The 23,717-nt window shown below is 40.4% G+C and overlaps 2 protein-coding genes across 5 annotated transcripts; one reads left to right on the top strand and one right to left on the bottom strand.

Annotated features, from left to right (window-relative positions):
- Window positions 1-1,783: 1,783 nt before the first annotated feature.
- On the bottom strand, window positions 1,784-16,774 carry apip (APAF1 interacting protein). 4 transcript variants are annotated; one of them, XM_058089706.1, is made up of 8 exons: window positions 16,710-16,768; window positions 15,280-15,345; window positions 12,098-12,198; window positions 9,480-9,528; window positions 9,280-9,397; window positions 7,635-7,770; window positions 6,571-6,738; window positions 1,784-6,485 (listed from the first exon to the last, which is right to left on the bottom strand). In XM_058089706.1, the coding sequence occupies exons 2-8, from the start codon at window positions 15,340-15,342 to the stop codon at window positions 6,386-6,388; spliced, it is 735 nt and encodes a 244-aa protein (XP_057945689.1). In that variant the 5' UTR covers window positions 15,343-15,345; window positions 16,710-16,768; the 3' UTR covers window positions 1,784-6,385. The 4 variants fall into 4 exon arrangements, with proteins under 4 accessions (XP_057945689.1, XP_057945688.1, XP_057945691.1 ...); XM_058089705.1 differs by having other exon boundaries at window positions 16,657-16,739; XM_058089708.1 differs by lacking the exon at window positions 9,480-9,528 and having other exon boundaries at window positions 16,710-16,774.
- A 2,937-nt stretch (window positions 16,775-19,711) lies between these two features.
- LOC131139802 (uncharacterized) lies at window positions 19,712-23,450 on the top strand. Its single transcript, XM_058089704.1, has 5 exons — window positions 19,712-19,908; window positions 21,225-21,611; window positions 21,692-21,766; window positions 21,858-21,936; window positions 22,015-23,450. Exons 1-5 carry the CDS (start codon window positions 19,824-19,826, stop codon window positions 22,181-22,183), a joined length of 795 nt encoding a protein of 264 aa, XP_057945687.1. The 5' UTR covers window positions 19,712-19,823; the 3' UTR covers window positions 22,184-23,450.
- The last annotated feature ends 267 nt before the right edge of the window (window positions 23,451-23,717 follow it).

The following is a 23,717-nucleotide window of genomic DNA, read 5'->3' on the forward strand; positions in this document are numbered from 1 at the left end:
TGTCTTTTATGACATTGTTACACCTTTATACCTATCTGTTTCCACACTGTTTACACTAAGCTTTGGCACAACAGTCCCAGCTGCAAATGTGTAAAATCATAACTTCAAGAACTGTGCACACCTTTCAGCATTGAAACTAAACCTGTTGTACACAAAAATATGTATTATGATTAGTCATCATATTTGCATTAACATATTTGAATTTGAACCCTTGTGCGGGAACAAGACAAGGCAAAGATGGGAGGTAATTAAGATAAAAAATGATATATATACTGTATATAAAGAATAGGGAAATACGAATTTGATCCAATTTAAGATTCATTCATTCATTCATTCATTTTCTACTGCTTACCCTCACGAGGGTCGTGGGGGTGCTGGAGCCTATCCCAGCTTTATTCAGGCGAGAGGCGGGGTACCCCCTGGACTGGTCGCCAGCCAATCACAGGGCACATATAGACAAACAACAATTCATGGACGATTTGGAGTTGCCAATTAACCTAACATGTTTTTGGAATGCAGTAGACCTCACAGCTAGAAGACCCGAGTTCAATTCCACCCTCGGCCATCTCTGTGTGGAGTTTGCATGTTCTCCCCGTGCATGCGTGAGTTTTCTCCGGGTACTCCGGTTTCCTCCTACATTCCAAAAACATGCTAGGTTAATTGGCCACTCCAAATTGTCCATAGGTATGAATGTGAGTGTGAATGGTTGTTTGTCTATATGTGCCCTGTGATTGACAGTTGGACAATATCGGCATATCGATTTCGGTAAAAAAAAAAAAACCAAAACAATCAAACAACTCCACTATAAAAGCACACCGTTTTGGACAGCAACAATTAATTTTTTAAAGTTGCCACTCGGACTAGGACGAACGGTGGACGAGTGGTTAGCATGTTGGCCACATAGTCAGGATTTTGGGAAGACATGGGTTCGAATCTTTCGGAGTTTGCTAGTTCTCCCCGTGTGTACCGTTTTCTCAGAGTCTCCAGTTTCTTCCCACATTCCAAAAACTTGATTCAACGTGATTTAGTTAATTGGCGACTCCAAATAGTCCAGATATGAATGTGAGTGTGAATGATTGTTTGCCATGCGATTGGCTAGCCGGAAGTCAGCTTGGATAGGCTCCAGCATTCCCCCGCAACAGTAGTGAGGATAAGCGGTGTAGAGAATGGATGGATGGTTAAAAACAATATTTCAGAGGTTGCACTTCACTAAAACTTTTACAGGTTATAAAATGTCATACCATTCCTGTGGAAATACATTTGCTGTAGCATCACTCCACTAAAATCATACTGTATCAGTCACACTGGATACACTCAACTTTTTACTCAACTTTTAAGACAAATGTTTTTTTGTTTTTTATGGCTGGCTCCAAGCTATTTTGTTTTTATGTTGTCTTTTTTTTTTTTTTACATTCCGGGATCACCAGTGAATGGCATGTACTGTACATAACTGCAAGTAACTGAAACGCCCACACAAAATGCCCATTTTTTTACGCACCACAGCTGAATGATCATTTTAGATCATGGATGAACACACAGAGTGAGAATCAGAGTCATACTAAAAGTTTAATTTTGCATTTCGGAACAACTATGGTACCTTCAAGGACTGCAGAGCAAAGTGCCAAATCTCAGTGCTTGTGGAGTATTGTGAAGCATTACAACGTAAACATAAGTATAGTATAAGTTGTGGGCTTTTAGTTTAATAACAGTGGTACATATATTCTGTACATTTTGCCTGTATTAAACATTTTGGGGGAATATTTGTGAAGACGTGATACGAAAAACCGACACAGTAACAATGAATGCACAAATGACATGTTTTATTAATAGAGTACCTTGTGACTATAGAGTAGTATGTCATGTTTATATTTATAAGGCAAACACTACACTACAAAGTTTGTTGTCATAGTGCTTGTATAGAACTGTTTGTTGTGTTAGGACTCTTCCGACGGATACATAGGAAGTGGTTTAATTACTAGTCCTAATTAACTAAATGACTGACAGTAATGCAGAAGAGATATGAAAAATCTTTTCTGTATCTTTGTGCAAGACCTTCACATAAACAAGCTTGGATGCAGTATGAATACTGTTTGAAACTAGAGATGGCTTGTTTTCTTGCATGTTTGTTTTCAGAACAGACGGCAAACTGCATACATTTCATAAGTTTAGTGAAAGATAATTGAATGCGGGTTTTACCAGGAATGTGTTGATAGAGCTTCTTTCTCCTATTTTTTTTTTAATACATTTCTATCAGCAAAGTCAGAGCAGGCACAAAAACAAAGTATGGTCTGGGTGAAAGGATTAAAGCAAGAAGGCCTTGAGCAAAGTGCTGCAGCTAGTGTGATAAGCATGCATAAGAGCCTGATTCACATTGGAAGTTGGCAGACATAAAACTATTACAGCTTTGCAGAGGACAAGAGCAAATGGAAGCAAACGATACATCTTCTCAGAGTGGAGATACAGACCTGCGGTAGCAGTGTGCACCATACAGAACCCCTCTAAAACTGACCTAACTAGTACGATAGGCTGCGACCATCGTGCGTGTAACATAACTGGCTGCACAGTCCTTCATTTATTTATTTACAATATGCTGTGTAAATTAGAGCACATTCACACTCACCTTATGGAGTATACTATTACTATACAGCATATGTAGTACCTTAAACATGGAGTCTTGGGACCTTGTCTCTGGTAGTCTGTTAATCATCAGAAAAAGTCATCATGTTCTCTTGATTGGAAGAAATACTCTTTTCTTTACTCCATCTGGGAGATGCACAATCCATAATCATGGTGGAAAAAATGTGTGTATTAGTGCATTTATGTATCATTTATACTTTTGCCCCAGGTGTAATTAAGCTGCATTTAATCTAAGTGACTAGAAGGTTAGAATTTAGCATTTAGCATGATAAAATTGAACATGAACTTTGAATTGGCATCACCCCATGATCATCAAAAGTCTTTCACTCAACCTATAATTCTAATCACATTTGCAAGTGAATCAATACCTGTAAATATATCATGCAGCAACGAGTGCTCCTTTTCTCCTCAGATGTCAGCGGCAAACACATTAATGCGACTTGATGAGTAATTTATGGGTTTCAGTGGTGCCACTACAGCACGAGTGCATCCCTCACTTAAAACACTTTGGAAAAATAAACATTTCTGTTGTGGTCATGTTATACACGCTACCAATTGAAAGCACCTCCATCAGCAATCTCACACATGCACAGACATCCTCCAAAACAGTGGGTTTAGTGAGAAAGTATTTAAAAATAATAATAATAAACTTAGTAAGAAACAGGACACAAATAAGCTTTTTTAGGGAGTTCAAATGGAGTGCCAACATCAAGAGAGGAATTTAAGATTGCGTCATTGAAGGCTTAGAGGCGTCTTTTTGTTTGCTTAAGAAAAAAGATAATTAAGTCAGTTGATTCATGATTTAACTAACAAACTTTTGATTTTATCTACCTTTTTCCTCCAATAGTGACCACAATGTTTTATGATTATACGCCAACATACACTACTACAGAAAACCAGAGATATAGTAGATCCTCATGAGGGTCACTTTCTAGGACCACCAGTGAATGGCACCAGTGAAGTACATGATACACCTGCAAGATCCTCCTGCGAGTTAGACATTTTAATTGTCCTCCAATTTCAGATCAACATCTGCAACAACAGTGACTGCGTAATTATTAGATTCAGCCTCAGAACACTCCCCTTCTCTCTTCAATTAGCGTCCAGTCCCGATACAATCTAGGTTTAGGATTCACAGACTTAAACAAATTTAAATGTATAAAATGCATAGGCACTCATCATTAAAGGGGACCTATCATGCTTATTTTTCAGCCCTTTGTATTGAGTTGTGGACTCCTACAGAGCAGCTACACACAATAACAGCACAGAAAGTGTTCTAGTTCTTCCATAATCTGCACCTATTCAGCTGTATTTCTTTGGATTTGGTGGTTCCCGTGAAAAGGGTGTCTTTTAACGTATTCCACCCCTGGCCCGCCTCTAGACACGCCCACACACGCTGTGGTTGGTCACATTGCCGAGTGCATATAAAGACTTATGGTTTGTATCTACTCATCCTCCTAGAGAAAAAATTAACGGTAAAAAATATCCTACAGCATCCATCAGGTTGAGTTTCCATTGTGTCTTTGATCTGACAACAGACGTGTTGGGACAATTAATACAAAAATGTACATCCTGGTTCAGACGGTTACATTAAATAGTCTGTCAGCCAATTTACCACTGCAGGGTGTGCTTTGCCTGCACGAAGAACAGACCAGGTCGAACCTGGTGATCTTTCAGGGCACATTTGGCGCAATGTTTTGTCACAAAATTGTCACTGCACCAAGTTGAACATGTGGACACCCCCCCTGGTGCACCGCCACGGCCATTTCAGCGCAGACCAGTGTACCTAATTGGCTGCAACCAAATTACCATTGTGTGGGGTGCACCACATTCTGCCTCCCTGCGCTACACCACAGAATTAGAGCTCTGTGTTTTACGCACACTATTAACTTTGCAATCAAACCTACCTTGGTAGTCCCAGTTTCTGCGTGTGGCTGTAACCCCCCCACCCCACATAAACACCTCCACAGTACAACACAATCCCTGACTAGGTCTAGGGACTGAGCCAAGAAGGGAAGGGAGGTACAACTTGTTATGCGCGCTTTGTAGATTTTTTATGGGCCTGTTGGGTGTCTTGTGACACCCCTACTCATGAATAATAATGTAAGATGATCAATGAACTGATGAAATCAGAGTTACGGTATAGCTAGTAGGGATGTGCCGGATACTCGTTTATAACAAGTTCAGGATAATACATTTTTGCAGAGTATGAACATGAAATAAGTACATCTCTTCATTATCTGTAATGCTGTATTCACTCTTCATGCTCTGTGATTGGCCAGTCACACACAGGGACCGCCCCTCCAAAGATGCAGCCCCTCATTTATGTACAATTTAAAGAGATTGCCTCTGTCCAAGTCCATCCATGTTCTCCTGTATCCTAGTTGCCAGTCACTAACAGGGAACATATAGGACACAGACAACCATCTATACTCACATTCATACAGGAACCCATCCTGCACGGCCAAGTTAACCACTATATGATCAGTGACCCATATGAAGTCATGAACGATTGCCGAACAAATTACTAAAAAAAAAAAAAAAAAAGCAAAAAACGTATTTCATTAATGCTATCACACAGAAATGTCCCAAATCCTTTTTCAATTACAGTCCAATAGTGGATAGACTTGTGGTAACCCACATACTGCTCTCAAGTTGTCCAGTCTTAACATCATACTGTACTGTTTGTAATGTGTGAATTGTTAAATAAAGACGTGAATAAGAATGTCAACTGATAAGTGTTAATATTAACATTTCAAATGCACATAATCAGCGCCAGGGACGCCTGACTTTGTAATATCTGCACGCTTGAGGGATTGTTTTTCTCTTCTAAAACGTTGTCATGTGCTTTTTCATGATAATTCCTCAGAAAGTCACCCATGAGCACCAAAGCATCAAAGTAAACAAAACTGTGACAACCCGTCGTTTTCTGCCTTTTTATGGCATTGGATTTTGTGACATTGTGGGCCTCTCAATGTCATTTCAATTAATGGGAGAGTGTTACATTTCTTTTGCAAATTAGTTTGCAAGAATTCCTCATCAATACAACGGAACATTTCAGGATTCTTCCAATTTAAATTTATATAAGCCAGTGACATATTTGGCTCCTGTCTGTTTGGAGCAGATACAGTGGTGGAGGAAATGGGATCGGGGGAGTAAAAGGAGCTCACTCTAGTTAGAGTAAGCATTAGAGGGATGCTGTGCAAGGGTATACTTGCTGTGGTGAGGCCTGCCGAACAGCCACAGTTCTTACCTTCAAGTCTACAAGTGAGACGGTGCTGTGCTTTATGTACTATTGTTGACCTGTCCTCCAGCCATTAAATTAACACAATTTGATATACAGTAGATCATTTAGTTCCTCAGTGGATTTAAAAACATCTTTTTTGTTTAAAAAAACAAACCAAAAACATTTGTACTGTACTTTTGGATTTGCATTTGGCAAAAGGCAAGGACTGGTTTATTCTGCTTGTGAAAAAGTACATTATGCATTTAGGTAAATGCAAGTAATCATCATTGCAGAGCAACTGAACTGTAACAGTATATTCACACTGAAGACAGTGATTTTCCCCACAGTGCTCAGGACCATACCCCTCCAGGTCCTTCTGGATCACATGGCTTCAACTCTGAATCGGCAATCAACATCAGAATTGTGGAGGGCTGGCGTGAAAGGAAAATTATTAAAATCTTGCTCCATGATTGAACTGACCTTCTTGGAACAAATGTCTCTTTAAAAAGGTGTCAGGGAATGTCAAACTATTCCTTTCTCTTCTGCTGGCAAAGCTGAAGGGTCCAGTCCACACTGCTTCATCTGGATAGCGATGTCAAACAGGTAGTCATAACATTCACACCTACAAAATGCAGCAAATTACATTTCAACATTTGAAGTCATAACAACATTCACAAAGTTGAAAGTACTGAATGGTAAATGCTCACATGGTCTTGGCTTTTTCCCATGATTCCCCCCATACATAGACTCCATGTCTCCGAACAAGGACGGCGCATGAATCGGGGTATTCCTCCATGGCCTGAACCATTCGTCCTTTTAAGTCCTTCTCTTCTGGGGTATTCTCGATAATAGGCACCACCAGTGTGTCATCATAGCTAGAGCACACAATAAGACATTTCACCCATCAGTCAATACTGACAGGCAGTCTCGACCACACTTGACAGCTATTCACCTCAAGGCTTGAGACTGTGCTGTCACACAGTCGAGTGAAGAGACCAAATCACATACAGTGGTTGTGTATGAACACCAGACCAATGAAACCTTTTGAGAACTTTATTGAAAAAAAATTATCAATACGGGTTCATGCAAATGTTATTTTTAAGAGGGCAGATCAGGTCATAGAATGGCTGTCAGTTAACTGGTAGGATCCGTGTTCCGTATTTTCCCTCAGTCCATTTAAAGTATTATTGAAACTGCATATGCCTTTTAATGTTATCTTTTATAACATGATTAACATGTGTTATGATGCCATGAGCACTTAGAGTCTAAGTGTAAGTGTCTAAGCCTTAGACACTTACATAAAGAGCTATGTCTGCTCTCGCACAAAAGGAAACCAACACCCGTTTTAAAAACACAGAATATGATATGGGCATTCTTATGACGCACAGCAAAAAGCTGAGTTTTATCTTCACACACACAAACAATTTGTCATGGACAATTATGCATATTCGATGACAATGTCATCGAGCGCCCTCTCTCCAACAACGCAATGCCACAGATACATAGCAGTCGTGTGGGCAAGATTGAATGATTTGCTTAAGACAGACATGGGCATTTATTTGTGTTATATTCCTGTGCTGGTCATTTATATTAAAGTACAACTTTATGAAATTCTAAAGATAATCCTTACAAATGTTGAAATTTCATCCTCCAACTCTGCTCTAATAAACTACCTCCAGTTGTTCACCAACCTCGACGGCAGTTCAAGCTTACCCTTCACTGATCAACCAGTTAGAAACTGCAGCCCAATTGTTCCATCTTGATTACATACCAGTAGTTGGTGCCTGTGGTGCCCTTACGGATCCCCTTGATCATCTCCTGGTGTGTTATTCTGAACTCCTTGCCAGGGTACAGAAGGGTTGCCATGACAGCAGCTTTGGAGTGGGTGTGGATAACGGCCTGTGCTCCTGTAGAAAAGTCAAGATTTTGAGTTTGATGGTGTTCCATATTGAGCTAGAGAAGAACTGGATATAATATTCCTACATTTTTTGGATCAGTCTTTGATACTTTGTAGAACATGTTGGAACCTTGTCCTGTATTTTTTCCCAAGTACCAAGTGACCATTTTTTGTTTTGTTATATGCATAAATTCACAAAATGGTCCTCTCTCGCAAAGCTAAAGAATAATTTAAAAAAATCCTGGATCCAGGCAGTGATCAGCATCACCCCAAAAATGTAATGTAATGCAATGTTTCCATATTCCATTTCCAACAATTCTTGAAAATTTCATCCAAACCGCATCTCTACAACCGCTTGCTTGTCTAGTGAGGGGTGGGGGCCCCTGTTGGGTACCGACCTCAATCACCAGCTCACACACTAGTCCTAGTCGTGGTGTCAAAACAACTACACACAGCAACGCAATGGGTGAATAAAAGAGACATTACCAACATATGTATACATAATTCTGATTATTAACCAACTACTAAGTGTATGTGAGCTCAGATCATCTTTCCAGTCATTTACAAAAACAGCGAAGCACGTCAGGAAACGGAAAGTAGGCCCCAGTAATGCTACACTATATAGGAAAAAAAAACCTTCAATGAAACCTACACTCATGCACTTATGTAGTCTATAGATAGTGTGAGTAAGTGTGAGTGAGTAAATGGGCAGGAGCGTTCTGAATATAGTGAATTTTGAGAGTTTTGCTTGGAGGTCCATAGCAATCAAGTCTGGTGATGATGAAAGCGTGAATGGGGGTTTCAGCAGTAGAAAGGGAGAGGGAAGCGCAAAGACAGGCAATGCTTTTTAGATGAAAAAAGGCGGTTTGGGGTTGATGCGGTGTTCAAAAGAAAGGGTACTGTCAAGGAAAAGGCCAAGATTTTGGACGTAGGCTGAGGGAGTAAGGGAGGTGCTGGGGAGGAGGGAAAAGTTGGTGGCTGTATTTGTGAGAGATTTTGGACCAATTATCATATCATATTTACCACAGTTTAGTTTGAGAAATTGGAGTTGCATCCATGATTTTATTTCTGAGGGACAGGAGGGCGAGTGGCATGTGTAGAGGCAGTGATGGATTTGGGAGATATGTAGAGTGGAAATCATCGGCATGACAATGAAACTGAAGTCCATGACAATGGAATGGATGATGCTACGGAGGGTAAGCAAATACAGGATGAAGAGGAGAAGGTCAAACACCTATCCATGGGGGACACCTTGGACAGGGGGGCAGTGATGTTGAGGGTGGGTGAAAGGTGAGAAAGGAGCATGCAGTGAGGTCTAAGAGGTTAAAGATGGTGAGGTGGTCCGAGTTGGAGAAGTCTGAGAGGACTGTACTGTGGTGTGAGCGGAATCCAGATTGAAATGGATTCCGCTCACACCACAGTACAGAAACAGCCCTTCTCAAAAACCTTCTCCTTGCGTCAAGACTCGGACCGCCAATAGGTTAATTGTTACCAATGGATAGTGATAAAATAATCCCACCTCTCATTGTGTATGCATTCATAAAGAGAGGAGTGCATTGGCTCTTCTTTAACTTCTTCCAGGTGGGTGGACAGCTGATGTCTCTCTCCTCCACATCACAGACAAACATGTCTTCTGGCTGCGTGACACACAAAATAAGGTACGATCTGGCACATTTTTCACAAAGAATGTTAATATACTACATTGTTTTTTCTATTGACCTGTATTCTCTCTTTCTGAACCCCTGAAGGTGCAATGTAGATGTGGTCTCTGTAGAACAAAACAACAAACACGCAGTGTGTTGATACGGATATAGGAGATTAAATAGCTCACAGAGATCAGATGGAATACTGCAGTAAACGCAAGTGTTTGTCTGTCACAAAACAATTAATAGCTGGACCACTGTCAGCATCCGTGTTGTTTGGCGATTTGTTTTGAAGCTTCTTAGGAATGCTTAGATATGAAAATGGTAAACATAAAATCCTTTGTTCACGACTCCATTCGTCCAGAAAAGCCCTTACAAAATTAGCGACTGTCCTCCTTGCTTTAACGTACGTTTCATGGTTGATGGACAACTAAAACAATGATTCAACAAACATACAATTTCCATGGAAATTATGATAACCGCACCACACAGTGGACGAGTGGTTAGCACATAGGAGACAGTCAGGAGAACGGGAAGACCTGGGTTCGAATCTCCTCTTGGGCATCTCTGGGTAAAGTTTGCATGTTCTCCCTGTGCGTGTGTGTGTGTGTTTTCTCCCGGTACGATGGTTTCCTCCCTCATTCCAAAAACATGCATGATATGTTAATTGGCGACTCCAAACTGTCCATAGGTATGAAGGGTTATTTGTCTATATGTACCCTGTGATTGGCTGGCACCAGTCCAGGGTGTACCCTGCCTCTCGTCCAAAGTCAGCTAAGATAGGCTCCAGCATACCCCCGCAACCCTAGTGAGGAATAGCGGTATAGAAAATGGATGGGTGGATGAATGATGTAAACCATTTTCTATATGTTTGCTTGTTCCAAGTGCAAAGGAATTGTGCATTGTGTAAATACAGTTCAATGACTTTCTTATTGAGTATTTGGTCAAAGTTGGAAATGGCTTTCATGATGGCAGCGTTAACAACTCTCAACAATGTAATGGGTAATAACAGAATTTATGAAGCTTTAGCCGCAGTTTTTAAGTGCGACTTGGCCTTACTTGCGACATTAAACCTTATTGATAATTCCTTTCCTCAGTATCACCCTGTTTTATTCACAGAGGAGAAAAAATAAGCCGTCAAAATTTGGTGTAAAATATTCATATTTCGTTTACAAAATCCCCCCTTTTATTTGATAATGTGTTTTTGCCATTACGACAACATTATGCACAGTATAATGGGTGAGAGAGTGAATATGTATTTGGAGCTTTGATTAGAAAACCAGCTGATAAAAAACATCAACACATTTCAGAGCTGTAAAAAAAAAAATCTGAATGTTAATATGGCACAAATAACATCAGCTGGAATTTTTTTTTAAAAGGGCAGTTTCAAGAAGCTGCAGTGCCTGATGAAAGATGAATTGAATATGCAGTACATTCTGTATACAAATTGATATTTTTAACACTGTCACACAATACTACGATAATGGTTTTAAAGGTAGGCTGAGTGCTATAATTACCTCCGCTGACCACACAAGCACAGGTAGAAGGTAGGAATGCACTGATCCACATTACCAGGGTTGTTTGCAACCACACCACAAGAATATCATCAAATGTTGCTAGAACAATATCAGCAAAAGTAGTGGTCTCCACATATGCAGTGCCGTGCAAGAACCCATCCTGAACACGTCAGGTGCCTGTTATGGCGCAAGTGAGAAGGATAGCTGCTTGTGTGGAAACAGCTACAAGCGCTGATACTCTTTTGGCTATGTTTGCTAATATTTCTCTAGCTAAGTTTGTGACCAACAAGTTGATGACACTTGCTGTGTGTCCCATATCGGGTCTGCACCCTTCAAGTGCACATTTGTAAGGCACATGACATCATCGCGGTGTGCGAAGGCTGTCCCGATTTGAAAAAGCTCCAAGGGCCCTTAAAATGCAGCCGACAAATTAGCCCTCCTCTGCCTTGAGCTTCAAGTGTTCAATGTGACCATCCTCACTGGCCTGCCATATCCCAAGAACCTTTGTAATGTAAGTATAGCTTCATTCAAGATTTTCCATTATAAATCACAGGTTTTTGGGACCAGCAATTTCAGTTAAATATATCACAGAGCAGACACTGATAGATGAGAAGTGAAGTTTATAGAATTTACAGAAAGTGTGCAATAATTATTCAAACAAAAGTAGGCAGTTGCATAAATGTGCCAACACCAACAGAAACATATTTATTAGATCCTCCTTTTGCAGAAACAAATGCTTCCTATAGCTTCTAGTGAGGGTCTAGATTGTGGTTGAAGGTATTTCTGACCATTCCTCTTTCCAAAACATCTCAAGTTGAGTCCGGTTTGATGGTTTCCAAGCATGGATAAAGCATACTATTAAGGTCTGAGGACTGAGAAGGCCATTCCAGGATGTTGTACTTGTTCCTCTACATGAATGCCTTAATAGAATTTGAGCAGTGTTTAGGGTCATTGTCTTGTTACAAATTATGATACACCATTTGGACAAAGACACAAACAAAACTCAGCCAGCTATGCACACAGTTAAAAGGGTTGGGAGCACAGAATTCTAAACATTTTTCCATGTGAATTCATGAGCTGCAGTTAAAAAAAAGGTTTTTGTTTTTTGTTATTATGTTGTTTGATACATTATCTCCACTGGACTTTCAGTGTAAACTCATGGTCATGAAATACAAACCCTCTTCTCAAACTGATGCCTCCTCCTGTCCCTGTCACCCATCCCAGCTGATAGAAGAGCCGGCAGAGTTCTGGAATGAGTACACGAGGATGCTCCTTGTCCTAAAACAGTCAGAAACATAATACAAGCTATTATTGCTCAGAGTCTTTAAGTGGCAACGCAAAGTTCAGTAAACTGGTACACAAGTGATGAAACAGAATCTTCATTTTACTCTATATGCTATTTTTATGTAAATGAGAAAGAACACAAAAGGTGATTGCCCTCCCTGTAAAAACCGAGATTTATTGCATTCTATCAGTCTTGAACAGGTTCCTCCAGCAAACCACATTGAGTGCCATTATCCACAAATGGTGAAAACACTCGTGAACCTTCCCAGCAGTGGCTGGCAAACCAAAATTACACCAATAGCGCAGCAACGACTCATTAAGAGGTCATAAAAGACCACACATCGAAAGAACTGCAGGCCTCACTCGCCTCTGTTAACCTATTGGCTACCAAAGACGTATTTCTCGAGTGAGAGGCATGGTGAGGTGATGACACAGTTTTAAACCTTAAAAATGGCCACAAGGTGGAAGAATTTTTAAAAAGCTGAGCATGCATTTGTCCCATGGAACAGAGCGCTCTGCTGCAAGCAGGAAATCAGCCGTGAAAAAGCAGCCGTGGAGCCGTGTAGTGTGCACAAGGTTATGCAATGAAGGGAAATTTTAATATACACACTTCAGTTCCAAATGTGAAAATTGTAAATACTTCATGTTAGGTTAATTGGCGACTCCAAATTGTCCATAGGTATGAATGTGAGTGTGAATGGTTGTTTGTCTATATGTGCCCTGTGATTGGCTCGTGACCAGTCCAGTAGGGTGGCCCTCTGTAAGGGGGTGAAATTTCAAACAAATGTCTATGCTCCAAACCCGGATTCTTGTTCCTTTTGACCCAGAAACGTGCTGTGCAAAGTTTCGTTGAAATCGGAATATATTTAACCGGTGCTCAACGACTCTGAAATTTTACTCAGCGAACGCTAGTCACAAGCACTCCGGGTCCCCCTCCCACGTTGCTCTCGTGGAAGTATTAGCCGCTTTCCTCTCCTGGCGGGGGTTATGTGGCTGCTAGCCACTCATTGTCGCCCGGTCCGTGCAAGCGTTCCCTTCCTGGTGTCCGGGAACTGGCGCAGATGGTCCGCGACGACCTGGACGAGGAACTGCAGTTGTTCTTCGTCCTTCGTCAGGAGCCGGTTATATTCCTGAATCAGGGCGACGCCTCTTTCCGCGTGGTCATTGGTGACCGACAGCTTCCCCAGCGCTTTGCACGCCTTGCCGTACGCCTCATCCTTCTTCCAGTCTGCCGGTTCCAACGCCAGGAATCCCTTGTCGATGGACATCTTGTCAAAGAACGAGGACGTATTGGAGGTCACGAAGTCCTCAAGGCTGCAGCCGCTGATCGCTGAAGCGGGAATGGTCACTCGCTTCTGGGCTGTGTCGTTGCCATCCTTCTCCTCAATCGCCGCTACCATCTTCTTCTTTGTTTCTGATGAAACCCGGTCGTCGAAGAACGCCAGGGCTACCAGCTCTTCCGAGAGGTACCAGAGGTGGCCGAGGAGCTTGTTTGTCGCGGCCTTGGAGACCTCCGCGTCCTCGTACCCGTCCAGTGCCTGAAGCAGCTGAAGATCGTTGAGCGGAGCCGCGACAGCAAGTGGGGCTTGCGTCCAGGCTTTGTCCAGGGTGTACTCCGCCTCTCGCCCGAAGACAGCTGGGATAGGCTCCAGCATACCCACAACCCGCAAGTATAAGCGGCATAGAAAATAGATGGATGCATGTTTTCCTTCTCTTTCATTGCCTTGTCGCTTTCTATTGCCTCTTCAAGCGCCCCGTGTCTTCAAACACCCGCTTCCTTTTTCATCTTGTGCGTAGGTAACGTACGTACGTGCATTGGTGACGTAAGTGATCCCTCATAGTAGAAAAAAAAACATTGAATAGTTTTTGTAATCAAGGTACTCAAATTATTCTAATAATCATTGCAGCCCTAATCTTGACACATCTGGAGTGAACATTTGATAATTAAATGTTTTTTGCGGGACCACCAATCTTTTTAAAAAAACTGAGTTAGACCCGACTGTGGTGGAAAAGGCAAGTATGGGAACTGCATACATCGGTGAGATTGTAATTTGCATGCATGCAGGTAAGATGCTCCCTATATGTACACTCTATAATGCTACACAGACAACAGCTTACTTAAGCAAAATAAACATAGTTAGGACACTATGAAATGAAACTGTTACTTGCAGCTTGCGCTTGTGACTCTTCACCATGTCCAAGTATCTTTGGAAAGGCATTGAGGCAATAGTTTGGTGGATTGTCCAGCTTTGCCCATGTTCACAAAGGAGTCCCTATTCGTCTGTTGGTCAGGAATCTGCTACTCTAACCACTTCTGGCTCTTTGCCCCTTTAAGCAAGTTCAAATCTGAACAATGTTTCAGACAACAAATGTTTTCTGGAAGCCATTAGCGTTAGCTCTGTGCTGACAGGGTGAAATCAGTGCAGTGAAACAGTCCAGCAGCACAGCGGGAGAGGGCAAGCCTAGAGCTTGTACCGGGAAACGCCCATATAAGGAAGCCCATCATTGTGACATCAAAGTGAGCCGGTGTTAGAAAAAAAACTCTCTGAAACAGAGCGTTCAGACCCATCCCAAAATTTTTTCAGGGCTCACTTCCAAATACGCAAACCTCATTATCTGAAAACGTTGGCATAGTTTAACATGATAATGCAACAATCTAACTATATCTATAGGTCATAAAAATGGAAAAAACACAATTGGTCCTCTTTAATGGCTGAAGAAAAACCTGACCTGAATCCTATCGATTAAAAGGGTAGTTCATGCTGGAAAACCTTCCAATGTGGCTGAATTACAAATATTTTGGAAAGAGGAGTGGGCCAAAATTCCTCCACAGCGCTGTACGAGACTCATTACAAGTTATCACAAAGGCTTGGAATTGTCCTAGAAGCAATGTTCGATGAACATTCATCAAAAAAAGGTTTAGGTTACAATAAAAAGTCATTTTAGATATTATTCTAAGGAAGGAGAATAAATAAATTATTCATACTTTTATGTGCCTACTTCATGTGTTTCGCATCATTTAAAACAAATTGTTTTCCCAACGCCTTCATTTTTCTGTCAAGTGATGACGTTTACCTCTTCTGTTGCCGAGCATCGACCTGTGACTTGGTCATCATTGGTGACACACAAAGATGACATTTCCTGTCAGAAAACATGAACACAATGAAATATTAGAAAAACATTTCAACAAATGACATTTAAAATTTGTTTAAATGTCACAGAAACATTGGAGTTTATTTTTAGCATGTACGCAACATGAGGTACAGCCCATGTATTTCACAAAATTTGAGCTGCATTTTACCCCCCACAGTGAACACAGCTATTAGTGGTACAAGACCAGGGCAGAGAGCAGACAGATTCAGCGCAATGGCACGGTGGGACATGGTATAATAAAAACAAATCCAACCAAGACAGTTAAAAAAAACACACTTTTGTTGCAGAAGCTGTTGTTAGACTGCAAATATATGCAACAGCAAAATAAAGGTTGGAATAAAACCCATTTTATACTTCTGAATATCTCCTCTCCTTCATTGTCCTTTCAATCTATTGATTAAGATTTTATGGCAGTCTTAAACACAATGTGTAGATGCGTAACCACATCGAACTCAATCATGCAGTATTGTTCTGTTAATTAAAGACAAATGTAGTAAATATAGTCACAATAGCTTACACAGAAAACTACACATGGGCCAGTAGATATTTATCACAGTAGTGCACCCCCCCCCCCCCCCCCCCCCCCCAATTTATAGGTGCTTGAACATAATCATCACTGATTTTTCACTTTGGGCAGAGGTGAGAGAAATGCTTCACCACATCCAGTGGATCATTCTTCAATGCAAACGCAAATTTTTGATTCAATACTCTTAGCAGTTAATAAAGTATCTACCTACCTAACAAACTGCACAACTAATAAAAAATAAATAAACGTGCATCATCATCACAATATTGCTGTTGAAGAGCAATTGTGTTACTGATTCCCCTGCTGCCTCTCTGACCCTCGTTTTTGCCATTCAGACGGCATAGCGGGTGAGACGAGTGTAGAGCCATTTTTCCTATTGGCCAACGGAGCACAAACCTGCCCAGCAACAAGTGGCACAAACGTGTGACGTAACCGTTGATAGCTAGCTTGCTGTAAAGTATGTCAGAAATTACGCACATGTGCTGTTTATTACATTACGCATCATGTAGTGGTTTGGTTGGCCCTGTTATATAACTACTGCGGGAAAATGACGCCAATGTCCACGCAGACGTACACGGAACTTTTACAAAGCCTGCACTGTATCATTGTGACAGCTGCCGCGTTGGGTAGGCAAGTATTGTGAAGTTCATGACATAAAGTCTCCATATACTCAATAAAAGAAGCCACACCTTGCCTTACCATAGCAAGAAAACATCACCAGATAGACCAGTATCAGTTCTACTACGAATAACAATGACAAGATAACCGCTTACCTGTGTAAAGAGGAACAAGCTGCAAAAAAACTAACAAAAAAAATACCGCTTACCAGGGAATGCGCATGTGCCTTATCAGCTTCTTCTTTGGGGAGTTTCCGGCAACCCGGATGCCTTACGGCACATTGCTGCTCCCTGCAGGTCAGTCTTAAGTAGTACAGGTCCTGTAGATTGATGACGTATACTTCTCAATGTGCTCTTCAGTTTATTCAGAACCCGCCACGCTATACAACCGCTCTCAAATTAACTTGTTTTATAGCATTATAGACAACATGTTTTTTAGAACTCACTATCTCTCTCAAAATAAATATTTTCCAAATCTTAAATAAATAATTAAGTTCAGTTCAGCACCACTACAAACCATAATAATAACAATCCTATCTGTAGTTTTTACTATGAGTAAAATATTTATATACTACAAAGCAGTTTTATTATTTTTGTGACATTTGAAGATTTTGTGATTGTATATACAGTCTGTGCATTCTGAAATGTTTATTGCATTACAAATGTATGCAGAATTATATATTTTTAAGTTTTTGAGACCAAATAAACCACTGTTATGAAAATATATAGTAATAATAACACATCATAATAATGCAACGTGTCCTTTAATACATCATCTTTCGCTGACTAAAGTTTTGGAATTGTTGTTTGTATTTTTTATTATTGCAAGACCATTTTTTCTGAATCTGTTCACTTTTTATTCTTGTGAGATCTAGTGGCATCTCTAATATAATATAATATAATATAAGTCTTTCTTTTCACGTCATGTCTTTTGGTACGCTTGTCCTTTAATAAAACTTTTTTATATTTTTTAAAGGTGCACATAGTTTGATGCAACTTTTAACAAATGTCATCTTCTTACAAATGACCTGATCTACCCTTTTTCTGAGTGTGGCCCAGAAAATTACTCAAAATGCTCAACACATCTTCAATAAACTCCCTTTTTGACTTTATCATGTGACCACACAAACCGTCAACTGAGCATTATCAATGGTGTCAGTGGACTCATCCACAAAAATCCACAGTACTCTAAGTGTACACTCTGTTACTTTTGTTGTTGCGTCATAAATGTAACAAGAATCCTGCTTGCAGCTTGATGGGATGATTACTGTGTTTGTTGTTCTTCTCCCTTCTCTTACTTCTAAGGAAAAGCTTCTTAAAATCCGATGCTTTGTCTTTGCCTCTTGATGGAGGCACAATTAATGCAAATGTTTCAGGCCATTCTTCTTTTAACTACCAGTTTTCATGTACACCTTTCTTTGAGCATTGAACTTGGAACGCAACATTTTGGTGTAATTGAGGCTCCGACTGCTGGTGAACTACTCCAAAAACAGAGATGTTGCAGCCTCCTTTTGCGTTTGTGACACTTGAAAGAGACGCTCCTCTTCAGAATGCAGTTGGTGTATTTATTAAAGGGGACCAGTCATTCTTTTTCCACTTTTCTTACTTATAAATATAGTTTGACTGTTGTATTCTTGTGTTAAATGATGCTAAATTTTCTGATAATGAGGTTTGCACTTGGAGGTGAGCCCTGGAAGAAGTTTGGGATGGCTCTTAACGCTTGGTTTCAGACTGGGTTTTGTGACGTCAATGCGATCCTGATTTCGTAACGTATGCAGGCATATGTGACGTCAGTCACTTATCCATCAGGGGAAGCGAGAGCGCTATTTACCTTGAAATGTACTTCGGTCTTATTCCATGAAGTCATCATAAAACAAATGTACTACTTACAATATCAGTATGTTGTTAATTTTCAGTTGGCAGTACACAGACAGTGGTAACAGTAACCGATTGACTGGCCACAACATTAGGTACACCTCCATAATAGCTGCATCAAACACTCGTATGCACGTTGGAATCTTAAACTTTGTCTGTGTAAGACGAATGTGTATGTCTATGTGCAAGTCTTGCAGATCACTTACACATATGATAATAAACGTAGCAACTTCTGATCTGAAACCACGCCCACTTCCGGTTTATACCCTGCCCACTCAGAGTACAGATACGAATATATGGATACAGATAGTGATGTACTCGCCCATCCCTACTATAATGACTACACAACCATGCCCTCCACACCCCCGCGGACAGCGACCTAAAGCTATCTCCTACAGTAAAGAAATGTAAAAAGTGCACGCAACAGTGAACAGGCTGTCTGGGTATCGTTGGGTACCAGTATATGTGTACTGACCCAAACAAAACACATAGAATAACAGTTCGGGGACCATGAATACCGCAGCTGGCCCACAGGCCGCCTATTGATGGGCCGTGGTTTTAACCCCGATTAGAATAACTAATCTGTAAATGCTCCCTTGAGGGTGTTTCTGATATATTACATATAATCGCCCAATGTAACATAATCAGACTTTCTTAGGTGTGGAGTGCAAGACCGGACAAGCGCTCACCAAGTCATTGAGCAATTCAAACAAACTTGGCCAATTCTTGATTATGCTTGATAGCCTGAGGCTACACGCCTGTGACGCATCAGTCACCATTACTTTGCACCTCTCACTCACGCTAGTGTACACACATTCCCTATTGAGCAAAATAGCTCTAGACTTCTCAATAAACGAGAAAATTAAATGTCTAATAGATGATGGAGGCAATGAGGGAGAATTTACGTTATTTCAACTTTATTATAACCATATACCATTCTATTCAGTCTATTCATCCATCTATTTTCTATGCCGCTTATCCTCACAATGGTCGCGGGTATGCTGGAGTCTATCCCGAGAGGCGGGGTACACCCTGGACTGTCAATGGCAGGGCACATTCATATCTGGAATCTGGAAATTGTCCCTCTTCAAAGACAATAGGAATATGGATGTAGCGTGATGAAGCATTTGAAAGAGCTCTCTCTACGATTGATTTATGTCGGGAAATTCTACACCAACGCAAACTTTAACCACAAAATTTCACCGTGCTGCTGTGCTGCACAAGGAGGAAATGGATTGGGGAAAGAGTGAGGTAGAGGGTGTGTTCACAGGTGTTCATACGTAGAAGCTTTTTTTCTTCTTGATTTGCCAGTCATTGTTGCACTCATACCCAAACCTGGTGACATTTACAAAAGGCAGACGCGATTCATCAGAACACTCAGAACCCTGACAGAGAACACTCCAGTCAGGGTTCCTACAACAACAGCGCACAGAAAGAGTGCAACAGAAATGTACGCTACAAAGATGAGAATCCCACTGCCTCTTGGAATCTATCTTGGACTTTGGGCAACAGTCAATTCAATGCTGGTTAATTGTAAGTGTCATTTTTTTTTCTTTAATGTACGTCTTTTTTGGTGGCTGTGCTTACACCTTTCATCGGGGAACTGATTGAGTGTTAGAATATTTTTAATTATACCTTAATATACCAAAATATACATATATAGAGCAATAATTAAATAGATGTTGTTCATTGTCAATTGTATTTATTTGCAAAAAAAATACAGGTTATAATGATAAATTACATTTTATGATTAAAAAATAGATACAATAATTTTTCAGTAAAGCAACCAAACCAGTATAATATTATACTTGTCTCCAACCGTACCCAATGAGCCAGTGCTTCTGCTGATACCATCTGAATTGCTCCTAATCGTTCTCTCTACCTACGGAGTGAAGTGTTGTGTTTCATTGTCGCAGTTCAGGTTTCACTGGCAGCTCCACATTTCACACCAAGGCCTTTGTAAAATGTTCCAGTTAATGCTAGGTTTGGAAAAAAGGTGAAACTAACGATGAGAAAAGAGGCAACTGGAGCAGAACATGACTGGCCAGAAAAGGAAAGTCGTTTTTTTTTTTTTTTTTTTCCAAAAGATCACCTATAAGGCAGGAAAGAAATAATTTAATTAGTAGGTATTATCCTAAATCAGGGTTGTCCAAACTTTTTCCACAAAGGGACACATACAGAATCAGCTAAGCAGTACAAAAATACACAATATAGAAAAATAAACAATATAAACAACCCAAGTATTAACAAAACCCACAGTTTTTCCCAGAGTTATATACAATACAGTATGTAGATAATATGAAACGAGATGAGATATATGACCAGTCTATACACTGAGATCTTGCTAGTGCGTTAATATGAGGCATTATGGAAATACTTCACATAGAACTTAGTATATTGCATTTAGAGCCCTTAATATTGCACATGGAGGTTGATCAGATATCTTGGACGTCATAACAGTAGAAAAACGGTAGAAAACCTTTATATTTTATAGACAAAGCTGAATGACAGACTTTTGTTTGTCTTTGTTTGTTTGTTTGTTTTTCTTATGACAATAAAAAAAGAAAACATTGAGCCAATTTTTGCATCCCCTTGTGTGACTGAGTCACCATCATTGGGTGTGCCATTGTGTAATAGATGGGCTGCAAAGAGACTTCCTCTCTTGTAAACCCACTCACCTATGAGTAATCACCCAGGTTAATCATTACTGTCACACCTTAGCAAGTAGACAACACAAGTTTATACAAGAATTCCTGCCGTCTCCTTTGAGGTCACAGAAAACTTTCCATGTCAAGTCCGCTAGGTAAATATTTGTGCTGATCCTTGTATTTTTCCATCTCTGTTCCCAGCTGTGACCCAAATTCCCATGAACGCTGCCGAAGATGTATTCCGAGAAGCTGTGACGGACGGGTTCCTTGTTGAGCAGTTTTTTGGCCCATCAGACCAATCTGAATCGCTTCAAGAAAACACAACCACTCGACAGTCCGACCAAACATCGTCTGGCGCAGATGAGAGTCATAATGGAACCCTACTCGAGAACGCCAGCGAAGGGAGTGCATCAGGTGATAACAGTGACGGGCAATTCCAGCCCAGCACGACTTTCACGGGTGCTAAGGAGGGAAAAGATGCTCCAGCAGATGAAGATGTTGGCTCGGGTGGAGATATTGGGTCAGGGCAAGAAGATGTCAAAGTAAATCTCAAAACCAAGAGAATCATTGACTTTCCATCAATCCAAGGTAAACATCCAAAACCGGTCTGTAATATTGTAACAATAGGATATATGATATATGATATATTTCCTTCCTTGTTCCCCCAGGTGATAAACCTCATCATCTTCTAGAGTCGGAAAGCCCAGAGGCGCCACAGGAGCACAAAGGACATGTGACACCAGGTGTGTGTAAAACGAATACATTAATAAACTAAATTCCAGCTGATTTTAAGAGATCAATTTGATGAAGTCCAGCTCTCACTTATCTTATCAGATTGGATCATCATCGTAGGATTCATTGTTGGTGTGGCAGCACTGGTTATGCTATGTGCGGCCATCGCTACCAGAGACAAGTGAGTCATTAACCTCATAGAAAATACATTGAATTGAGCAATTTTAATGAATATCAAGCATTGATTTGTTCATGTCAGGTGGAATGGCCCAAATCAGGCATCACAAACCCAAACTGGCTCCACGAAGCAGCAGAAGGAGGCAGAGACTGAGACGTTCCTGCAAAAAGATGGACCCAGAGAAAATGGAAAGGCAGAAGAGTACACAGTCATCCCGCTGGATGAGCTTCCAGAGAAATATTCACAGTGAAACTAACTCTCTTTTCCAAGTATGGAGAACAGAATCTGAGCATTCTGGCTTACTAATGACAATCAGGAAAGCTTTGCAACTACATTTCAATAATTATTTCTAGTTATTTATTGTCAGTGTTCTTTTAAGAGTCTATGGAAGACCCAAGAGTCAATCAATCAATTTCACATGAGTACAACATGTGGAATGTTTTCCCTGCTGAGGTCTCTGTCCATTCACCTCAGTGAATGATTCACAAAGAGCCCAAACTAAAGACTCCATGCCATATCCGCCTACCTGACTCCTTCAGTAATCTTCACCACACCCTCGGTGGGCGGATGTCTTCTGGCTTCCAGCGGCCTTGTGAAATTCATTTAGTAAAATATACAAGATATTTTCCTTATGAGTATCAGAGGTAGTGTGCCTGTGAACATCTCATTCATCCAGGTCATCGTATTCTCAGGGTATTGACTCAATCGCAACCAGATTGTTGTGGATCTGTTCAGCCATCTAAATTATATGTATTAATATTTGTGGTTTATACGGAAATGGGCGTGACTTACATCTGTACATTATTTTAAGTCTGAAATTGACATGGATTGATTTGAAGTTTCGGTATTTATTGTTTATTTCTACTATATGTGTACTGTGTATGTGTGTACGTTTTTAGTATGAACTCTTCTACGACTTACAGTTTTTTCTAGTAACTTGATGCTTTTTTTTCATTTTTTTCCACTTTTATTTTATATTTTGGTTCTACAATGTGCCGTCCACAGGCCCATAAAAATGTGTTTCATGTCTAAATCATCATCATCACCTGTCATGAATTCAGCTAATCATCCAAAGAAACAAATGATCTGAAAGATATATTGTGTGGGAGTCCCACAAAATATACACTTAGGTATTTTCCAATATTGTGTTTACTTATTGTTGTTTATAACAACCAGTGTTCTAAATCTACAACATTTGTGTCAACATTTGAAAAATGACAAATCTGGCCTGTCTGGTTTAGCAGTTCATGGCTGATCAGGGTGATGGCGTTTTCAATGCAATTTGTTTGGATTCTGCCTACTACCATGGCGGCCAAACCTGTCCAGGGCATAATATGGAATTGGATGCTGTTCCTGTTGGATACTCTCCTGTAGCTATGATTATGATTATTATGTTATTATTATCCACCTTTCACCCAAAGGCAACTGGGTTAGGCTCCAGCATACCGGCGCCAATTTGGATGGATGTTATTATTATTGTGCCTGACATAACTTGTAATAAAAGCCTTTTCTTGCGATCACGTCTGGTCCTTTTGTCACCCAAACACCGACACCTAGTGGCCAATGTAGAACACTACATTCACATTGTATTTTCATTTATTTAATTGATTCATTCACTCACTCACTCATTGCAAAGTTCTGATTATGTCAAATTTTTCATCAGATATTATCAATATATTACTGTTATTCAGTCTGTAGTTTCAGCATAAACATTGACTGCCATTGCATTATGCTGTTGCAATACTGTTTTAAAACTTTCCAAAAGGCAAAAAGTACATTTAGAA

Source organism: Doryrhamphus excisus, chromosome 12, assembly GCF_030265055.1.
Source record: "Doryrhamphus excisus isolate RoL2022-K1 chromosome 12, RoL_Dexc_1.0, whole genome shotgun sequence".
NCBI lineage: Eukaryota > Metazoa > Chordata > Actinopteri > Syngnathiformes > Syngnathidae > Doryrhamphus > Doryrhamphus excisus.